This window comes from Cyclopterus lumpus, chromosome 17, assembly GCF_009769545.1.
Source record: "Cyclopterus lumpus isolate fCycLum1 chromosome 17, fCycLum1.pri, whole genome shotgun sequence".
NCBI lineage: Eukaryota > Metazoa > Chordata > Actinopteri > Perciformes > Cyclopteridae > Cyclopterus > Cyclopterus lumpus.
The window spans coordinates 10624256-10634716 of NC_046982.1; the positions used below are offsets into that span (position 1 = coordinate 10624256).

Below are 10461 nucleotides of genomic sequence, written 5' to 3' on the forward strand. Positions count from 1 at the left end.
TGAGAGGGATGTTATTTCATTGGGCATATTGTTATCACGTGTGATCCTCAGCCTATTTATCATCCATATTGTGAAATTTAGAAAATGTATGAACATGGACTGTAATGTTGAGTTTCTTCTTTTTATTGAAAAATGATAAAATATACAGAAAGAAATGCCAAAAATGCACACACTAGATCAGTTAGAACCGATAAAGTCAAAATTTGTTTTGAACATATCAAATCTAAACTACAAAATAACTTTTAAGCAGGAGAAGAAGAAGAACAAAATAAAAATCAGACAGTGCTGCCTCACTAGAGCGGCATTCAAGTGTGTTATAACACTTGAACCTCTGGCAGTATGTTATGCAGCAGTTTTAATAGCGCATTAAATTACACAGGTGAAGTCATTCTGACAACATGACGAGACAACCTCTAATTGTCTTTTCGCTCCTTCCTACTTCACAGTACACGTGGGTATAGTGTTCATCCATTCAATAAAAAAAGAATTAACAAAAGAAATGTGTGTAAACCAGCTCTTTTTAAACTGGAGATTCTAATGCACATACTGTAGCTTGGACACTGTATGTGCTAACAAGTCAAAATCATTCTAGTTTGGCCTCTGTATGTATTTCTACGTGTGTTTTCTGTGTGCGTATGTGTTTTCTAGTCACTGTCAGACCAATCAAGCTCCATCATGTCCATGGCTGCAGTGGCCATGTTGATCTTGGTTCCGTGTCGCACGCTGCAGCTCTTCACAGAGTTCTGATTGGACGAAGCCCGCATGCTCACCTGCACCCCCGAGTGACCGATGACCCCTACCTCACCTCTAATCTTTTGGCTGATGGCCTTGCTGCAGTCACCTCTGACTCCCTGGAGCACGACTCCCATGTCACTCCTGCGACCCCTGACCCCCAGCTCACTCCTGATGTTCATCACTCCCAGGTCGCCCATGTTCATGTCCATGTCACCTAGTCTCTCCATCTCCCCCATCTCCTCCATGTCTAAGGACAATCTAATGTCCCCCAAGCCCCCCATACTTCCATGGAGACCCTTGAACATGGTCGGGAGCCTCCCTCCATCTATACCGCCCTCTATCCTTTTATCATCTTTCCTGTCCCCCAACCTTTCTATCTCCCATCCTCCTTCCTTCTCCCCTTCTGCCTCTCCAAACCCACCCGAATACCCTCGGACTATGGTGGTCACCCTGCTCCTCTGCATCCCTCCTTTCTCCCGGTCCCCCTCCCCCCATGTCCTCTCCTCCCTCTCAACTACGCCGCCTGGGAAACTCCTGAGTGTCACCTGCACCCTTCCTCCCTCCATGCTCCCAGTCTCATCTCTTTCCCTCTGCCCCCAGCCTTTCTCCTCCAGGGTTCCTTCCTCTTCCCCGTCTTCCTCTCCCAACCGCCCCTGCAACCCTCGGAGCACAGCATGCAGCCTCCCGCTGTCGAGCGAGCCCATCCCCCTATCCAGCACCGCACTGCTCCCCCTCTCCGTGTCTCCATTGCTGAGGGTGCGGAGGAGACTGCTGACGCCGGCACTGCTGATCGTAGCGCTGTTGGAGTCTTGAGAATGGGAGCGGAAGAAGGAGCCGGAGGAACCGATGGACATTGGTGTGAAGAACTGATAAAGTCAGGGAGAAGGGAAGAAGAGGAGGACAAATATCATTATAAATGTAAACCCGTTCAGAGAGCTAAAAGAATATAAATCAACTTCCACTTACTGGTGAGATGTTTGAGCGCTCCATGAGTAGGGAGGTGGGACTGGGAGACATGTTGGACCGCTCCATCAGCCTCTCCTCCCACAGTTTGAGCCTCCTTTCCCTCTCCTCCAGCTCCTTCTCTTTGGAGTACAACTCCCTCTCCAGCTTTCGGAGGCGCTCCAGGGTTGACTCAATTTCACACCTGGAGTATGACAGAATATACGTCATCTATTGGGACTTTGTACATGCAGACGGGGCTGAGCTTTAACAGCGAGTTAACAACAGGAAAAGATAATGAAATATTACAGGAGCACAGGCAACAGTTTTTTTATTTCTTCTGTGCATTGCATTGTGGGATCACGCTGTACATCAACATCATTTATTTTTTTGTATAAACAGATTACATACTAATGCTAAAAATGTCTGTGTACTATGAAACTGGATCAACGTTAACAATGATAAGTGAAAGCAAAGCTGCCGCTCCGACACACTGGCTTACATTAGAGGGATAAACCTATTTTTAATGAGTCTGTAGCAGACCACATGACATAACATATCTAGTTTACTTGACTTCCTGCAGAATAAATAGTCTAAAGAGTCCAGTACTCTGTGTTCCCACAAGAGGTCACTGAGTTGTGAGTGACTGGCCATGAACCTGCATTCACAAACACAATCAACTCACAGCAACTAAATATAGACAGACATGACGCACAGCCATACCTCCTCCTCCTGTGTTCCTTCCATACCTCCCTATTCATTCATCCCGCCCCTTCACCTCCCTCACTCTTCCTCCCTCCTCCTTTTTGCCTCTCCCATTCCTTATCCAACTTTTTCCACCCGTACCCAAAACTTCCCTCAGAATTTATTGCCTCGCTGTATTCATGTTAAAAATGCACAGAATCTCACACCTCGTCTCTTCTGCTCCTTCCTCCTCCTCCTCCTCTCTCTCCCCTGTCTCACCCCTGTCGTCCGACCTGTCTCGCTTCCCGCCACCCGCTGTTTTTCTCCCTAGTTCAGTCTTTCAGGTTTCACATGCACCCAATAGCTTTCTGAACTTCTAGTCTTCTCCAGCTCATACTTGATTTCTCCTTCACCTTTCCTCCACCCTCCCCCTATCTTTCTCCCCGTGGTGGCGCGAGGGCAGAGTGGAGGAGCAGAGGAATCTCTTCCTTGGACACTTTCCAGAGAGCTTATTATAGACCAGTAGAGCACAGGGTCACACATTCAACTTCTCTCCCGAGCTGTAGAGTACACCACTGTGTATGTTTGCACATGTGTGACTATGTTAAATTTGTGCGTGCATGCATATTGACTTTTATTTGGAGTACAGTAAATCATAGACTGCATTTGTCATTCTGAACAAGACTTTACTTTATACACTTTGAAAAGGAACTGCCACATTCCCAGACGCAGTGCAGATATGTATACAAGATTGTGTATGTGTGTGTGTGCATACCTCCACTGGTCCTTGTTATGTAAGAAGGAGTTACACTGCTCCGGTAGCCTGCTGTCGCTGGCCATGGTCTCCAGGTTTACCAGCACCTGTTTGAACTGCGGACGCTCCTGCAGACGCATGCATGCACACAGGATTAAATAACCAGCTGACACAGCTGGTTTTCATGTCTTTAAAAATGTATTGAGATGCATTTTTAGGAGATTAACCACTGTAACCATTGTCCATTTTGCTTACCTTTGGGTCTGCTTGCCAACATTTCCTCATCAGCTCTGCGAAACTTCTTGGACAGCTGGTGGGGATGGTCAGCCTCTTTATACACAAACACATATGAGATAGTTGTATATACTTTTTATTTTAAACAACAAAAAAGTACCACCATGTTTTTAAAATAATGTAACCTACTAACAACTATTTACAGCCCCTGAAAACTTGTCTTTAAATCTAAAGTTGTGCATGTTGAGGAAACACAAATAGAGCTAAGGCTGATGATGAACTGATCAGTGTTGCAGGTATTTAGTCATAGACAAGTATTTGGCATCAGGACTGTGTGGGTCTGGATTTATCAGATTTGATTGACAGTGGCCTGAAAACAGGAAACAGCCCCACTGCTGCCACCTCATTTTAAATTAAATATTGCTGAATCCTGATTGGTTGTCAGAAGTCCAAGTCCCACCCATCTCAAACCAGTGAGAAGAGCTCAGAAAAAGAAATGCTGAAAACGTTATGTGAAATGTCCAACGTTGCTCTAACTTTGTCAGAAAATACTGAGCCTTCTAAAACTGGCTTCAGGAACAGAACAGGCGCACTATGAGACGGGGCTGTTTCAATAGGTTATCTGTGTTTATGAAATGTTATCGCACATTATAAACTACTACATTCTTAATCTAAACATCTGTTTAATTCACACTCAATCGGCTTATGAAGGGAACTGGATACTTTTGAAAGTGTGTGGGTCCATGTGTATCTTTCTATAACATGTAAACTGCAGTAACGGCACAAAACCACGACATTCCACTGAGATAATGTCCCTGCAGAAAAGATCCCCGGCATCACCAAAGGTCTGAATGAACCCAGCAGACAGCTCCATAGTACAGTGCAGTGAATGGAAACAGTGATATTTCAGGATTAATCCCCAGAGAAAACTGACTCTAAGTGGAGAGAGGGCAAGTAAGGGGGTCAGGAGGAGAGGCATAGCAATGGAGGGGAAAATCAGAGGGAGACTGGGAAAAGGAAAGAGAGAGAGTTATTTAGGGAGAGTATTTGGAGATCAGCCAACAGCTACGCAGGAATCATGTTCTCAGAGTTGTTTGTTGAACCCAGTGTGTGTGTGTGTGTGTGTGTTGTGGGTGATTCAGGCACGTCAATAACTGCAACACATACACCATATAACCATCATCCCCACCTCCCATAAACCTCTTGAATTAACCCTCCTACCACTGCAATATTTCCTCTTTCCCCACCTTTCTCTCTCTCTCGTAAAGGCTTTAGCCAGGGGGGAGTCTGGCCGAGCTCCACCGCTGTGTATCCAGGCCTTACAAGAGCAGAGAACTGACATCAGGCCTAAAAATACCCAAACTCAGCCTCACCAGCTCGCAGTGGAAACCATGAGAGCATCGCATTGTTCCTCCATCTCAAACTCTAATGAGTCTACATGCTGACAGTGTGTTCAGGAAGGTGTGCTCATGTGTGTGTGTGTGTGTGTGTGTGTGTGTGTGTGTGTTTGTGGGGGTTACCTCTTGTTTTTCCACCACCAGCCATGCAACCTGCAGGCCTTCGAAACCTTTGAAAGGAACCTCACGAGTCAGCATCTCCCACAGCACCTGGCCACAGAACAGACTGTGTTGGTTCACTCAGACAGGATTTCTTTGATGTGTTGCTCGTAGCGGTCTTTTATTTCATGCAACTCTCCTGAATAGTTGTGAAGATGTCTTAATAAAAATGTAATTGCAACTCAAACCAAAATACCCAATACAGTAAAGCGGAGAATAATTTAGTGGGAGCTAAATACGATAGCCAATACTGAAACCAAACCATACTTTTCTGTTGCATTACTTTGAGGAATATAAACCTTTTTTCAAAACGTTTCCTAATTCAAGACAAACTTCTTAGATGTTAAATGTCATCTAGATAGACAGATAGATATATAGATATATGAGTACTACCAACTCACCACGCCATAGGAGTAGGTGTCACAGGTCTCAGAGACAGGAAGGCTCTGAATGACTTCAGGAGCCATCCAAGGAAAAGTGCCCACCACCGTCATGTGTGTGGTATGAGACAGGAACTTAGATGCCCCAAAGTCACAGATCTGAAATCTCAACAGAGTGCAGTGAAGAAAACACCCGTGTGCCTGAATTGAATTTTAAGAAATGCTAATTTGTTATTGTTTGTCCATCACAAGACACGCACCTTTAGCACTCTGTCTGCTGTCATTACCACTGTAAAAGAGAGGAAAAGCTGTGTGACATATAATAGTAACACAGTACAGCGAACAGACAAATGGCAAAGACTAGAGCGCTAGATTTTGAAAAGGAGTTATTGGGCTCAATGCGTTACCGTTCCGGGATTTGAGGTCTCTGTGAATGACTTTGACTGGAGCTTCTGCGTGGAGGTAATGCATCCCTGGAAGGAAATCAAGCATCAATACCTGGCAACAAAAAATACTACAACCGTTTGAGGTTTATTCAGATTTTTTTGCGGTGGAATTTCCTTCCAGCACCTGAAGGCAGAGTGAGTAGGATTTAAAAGTTGGATTCCACTCCGGCTCGATGACCCCAATGCACGACGTTCAGGAGGGCGCTCACCAAAGACGACCTCAAATTCAGTCTTGTTTGGGAACTACCTTTGGTCCTGTTTGATGTTTAGACCTCGCTCTATTTGGGTCTTTGTCTACACCGTGTCCGCTAGTTTCCTAAATTCCTCTTGGATGAGTGCTTCTTTTTTCTATTTTTTATACAGACAGACACGGTGGGTCACGAATCCTGATTGAGAGGGATTATTGTTGGTTTGAGCTTCAGGTTAACAAAGAAATTCACTGAGACTAAAAGTTGACAGAGTTGACTCTTGTTATATCCATTTGTAATTACTGTATTTCACTTTTTACATTTTATTACCTTCAAATCTAACAAAGACAATATTTACTAATCTAAATGTTCTATTATTGTCCCACCACCACTAACTGCCCCAGTAATCAGCAAGGTGTCATTTGCCAACTTTTCTTTCCCCAGGTGTTTAAAAAGCGTATTTCCAAAAGATATACATCCAAATTTATACGTTTCACTGTTCCGTATATTTATAGTTTTAGCTGTTTCTTTCATTTGGCCTTATGAGGTTGTAGCAATTGCATTTAAATGAAGTATTGTACATAATGACTTGAGTATGACAGTAAACAGATCACTGGTGAGTTCATGAGTGCTCCTACCTCTGACAGAGAGATTTGTATTATTATTAATGATAACAATAATAATAAAATTCCTTCAAGTGTACCTTTGGCTATCTGTATGGCCCATGTCATTATCTGCTCCATGTCCATCTCCTCACTCTGCTCACTGGAAAGGTACTCGTACAGAGATCCTGCACTGGCATATTCTGCCAGAACACACACACACACACACATAAGCAACGGTCATTATGGGAGAACAGGGCCAGCATTCATTTGAAAGAATATATGTCCACTTTTATTAATGCAGTTACAGTAGATTTCACTCCACATGTGTAACAACTATGTTACTTAACTGACACCATTTTGAATAAAAGTGACTGCAATGCTACGAACGAAATGACATAAATGAGTCCAAACTAGTTGTTGCAGTGCGGTTGTTTACATCGATGTATTATAATGTTTGAGAAACATCACACACAGTCAAGCACAGCACAGCTCAGAAAGCTACACAGAGAAGCTCTCAAATCAGTGGAAAAAAGATCACAAAGTTCACACCCTGACTGTCTAATCCAGATTATCTCTTGAACTCTTCACCTTTCTCATTTTCCTGTTACATCTGAAAATTAAGTAGAAGAGAGTGGAGGATGGCAAATGAAAGTTGTCTGGTGAGTAGAACATGGACTAATCGGTCTTTTTAAATGTCGGGCTTAATGCATTTTACTGGCACCACATTTACTTTTTACGTACTGTACTCTTATTTTTAGTAAGCATTGGATTTTATTAGACTCAGCTGCAGCATAGTTGTTGCTGGACAATTCTGTGATGGTGTATCGGTGCTTTATCTTAACCATATGACCCCATCCAGGATTACAACCACATCCAAACATGCTGGTCTCAGTTACCAATGTCCTGCCAGGAAACACACCGATCCTTCAAAACACACACGAAGACACGGCTAACGAAGCATGTGCTAACGTGTCTGCAAATTGCGCCTTGAAGATCTAATACACACAACAGTAATAAAGCTAACACACACACACACACACACACACACACACACACACACACACACACACACACACACACACAGACACACAGAGTCTACCTGTGATAATGCCGTAGTTGGGAGATTCCAGCACGGCTCCATAAAACTGAATGATGTTCTTGTGACTCAAGACACTCAGAATCTCAGCCTGGACGAGGAGACAAGAACAAATAGAAACAGAGGGATGTGAAGTACTGCATCAGTCCTCCATCAGTTTTCAAATATCTGACATTGGCAAGGAAACATGATCCTGAAGAAAATAATGTGCAGATCATTCCTGAAAGACTGTAAACCTAAAAGTTAGAGTTTCTATTCTAAAGTTATTATATTACAGTGTCTCCCGGATAACTGAGCTGAAGTCTGAACCTCTTTCATAACACAGGTTAGTCCCCAAACAAAGATCTTGCACATCACAGTGACACACATACCATTAATCTGAGCAGGTCATACTCTGTATTTGTGGAATATGCAACTGTTGCCAAGCAACATAATACCTACTCATCAATTGCATTAAATCACACTGAAAAATTGCAGAGAAATATTTTCTGCTTTTTTGAAAAGAGCAATTTGTTATTCCCACATGTAAGATTATAAGTATTTACATCAGTGTATGTGCATGTATTTGCACATTTACTCAAGTACTGCACTTTGTCAAGTTTGAGGTTCTATTTCATACAACTTAATACTTTAACTGACAGCTAGAGTTGATCATATAATATGATAATATTACACAGACGGAGGCCATTCTGCACGAGTACTTTAACTACATTTTGTTGATAATGTGTCCTATAAATATAATATATACATCTCATAAGTGCATTCAAAATAATAATAAGAGTAAAATCAGTGTGGTGTTGCAATTTGTCCTTGAGTAAAATGCTGTGTGAATGTACCGCTTGTGCAAGTTCACAAGCAGCTCCATTTCACATGAAGTGTTGCAGCAAAACGATCCACTAAGCTGCAGTTCTCCCATAATCCATGAACTGCACACACACACACACACACACACACACACACACACACACACACACACACACACACACACACACACACACACACACACACACACACACACACACACACACACACACACACACACACACACACACACACACACACACACACACACACACACACACACACACACACAGTTGTTCATCCCTGCCCACCCTGCATGTGTTTGTGTTAGCGTGAGAAAGTGAGTAAGAGAGAAATAACTCAAACAGCAAATCAAATGTAGTCCTCCTCTGTTTTATGCAGTCAGCCCACGCGTGATTTACATGTATAAATCTGCTGAAATAACAATAACACCATGTGGCCGATTAACCCACAGGTCACGCTAACTCCTAACAGTTTCCTGACACTGGGCCATTAGCCTCCATCAGCCCAAACAAAATAACATGGAAGGGAATGTTGGACTCCCACCCGGGTCATACTCATGGAGAACCACCCGGACTTAACTGCAGTGCATAAAGCCCCAAATTCCTACACAGGTCTTCTCAAAATACAATTGGAGGAACAAGGGAGTGCTGGCATAAATAAAACTGCTCCATCCACACATAGTGGGCAGAGGAGGGGGATGAGGAGAAGTATGTTTAAGATAAACACATCAGGGAGGGAGTGAAATAGGGGGCTGTGGCTGTCCAAAGACAATCTGGAAAATAAGTGTAAACTAATGTGCCACAGATTAATCCATAACTTCTAAATGCTCTGGATCCTAAAATTAAACTTGTGTGTCTCCGAGAAATACATGTATGATTGCTCTGTGTGGTCTTGTGTGTGTGTGTGTGTGTGTGTGTGTGTTGGGGGGGGGGTTCTCCTCCTTACCTCTTTGTCAATCTTTAGAAGTTTCTTCACAGCCACTTCCTTGTCCTGGGATATCCAGAGGGCTCTGTAGACGCTGCCAAAGCTGCCTCCTCCACAGTTCTCATAAAAGAGCAGGTCCTCATGCTTTATCTGGACAAACGACGAGCCAGGGGACGACATGGCATACTGACTCACGCTCACACAAACACACACACACACACACACAGCACAAAGGTGTGCACGCACGACCGCCAACGCTGCCCCAAAAGTAGACAAGTCCCAGATCAGCACGGAGAGCAAAGGATAAGAAATGAAAAGAAGAGGGGTCGTTTCCTCCACAGGGTCAGAGTGGACGTTGTCAGTCAGCAGAATAGATTGTCAGAGACAGGAAACCAGAAAGGGCTGGAAAGAGAGAGAGAAGTTTGCTCCGTCTGAGTCAGGAGAAGTCGAAGCCCCGCTGTCACCAATAGAGTAGAGAAGGTATTACATTGCCTGATAGTGGTGATCCAGTGTAACTACAACACAAAGCTCACACACAGAGCGAGAAGATGAAGGAGAGGTGAGTGTTTAAGTGTGTGTAAGTTACGGTTTGCAGTCAGTGTGTGCAGTCAGCCTGGAGCAGACACGCTGTTCAAATATGGTCACTGGCATCCAGGGCATTCCTTCTTCCTGGATAACTGTGTCTATATAAAGCTCTACACACACACTCAGAGAGAGAGAGAGAGAGAGAGAGCCTATAGCGTGTCAGACATAGTAAATCAGTGAGCAACGAGGGTGACTGCCTCAAATATCTAAATCCATCGTTCAAACACTCTGCATCTAAAAACAAACTCACTCACCAGAGAAGCCGGGCAGGGGACATCATGTTACTCAGCCTGACAGGAATGACCCAGTGACATCATCAAGCAAGACAGCCGTGCTGACATCACTGTGTAGGGAAAGGTGAGAACAGCTATGGGAAGTTAGGATTCTTCTCAGTCAGTGTCAGCAATCAAGTGCAAGAGGAGACAGGACAGTGAATAAAACATGACTCCTAGAAGCTGCGATGCCATGAATCATTACACCAGAGTACAGAACGGTTGGATACAGAAA

The 10461-nt window shown here is 43.7% G+C and overlaps 1 protein-coding gene across 1 annotated transcript; it reads right to left on the reverse strand.

Moving 5' to 3' along the window:
* Nucleotides 1-296: 296 nt before the first annotated feature.
* LOC117746330 (mitogen-activated protein kinase kinase kinase 20-like) lies at nt 297-9713 on the reverse strand. Its single transcript, XM_034555390.1, has 11 exons — nt 9391-9713; nt 7624-7711; nt 6623-6724; nt 5693-5758; nt 5546-5574; nt 5307-5444; nt 4870-4956; nt 3371-3445; nt 3137-3243; nt 1702-1882; nt 297-1601 (listed from the first exon to the last, which is right to left on the reverse strand). The coding sequence occupies exons 1-11, from the start codon at nt 9547-9549 to the stop codon at nt 645-647; spliced, it is 1989 nt and encodes a 662-aa protein (XP_034411281.1). The 5' UTR covers nt 9550-9713; the 3' UTR covers nt 297-644.
* Nucleotides 9714-10461: the final 748 nt, after the last annotated feature.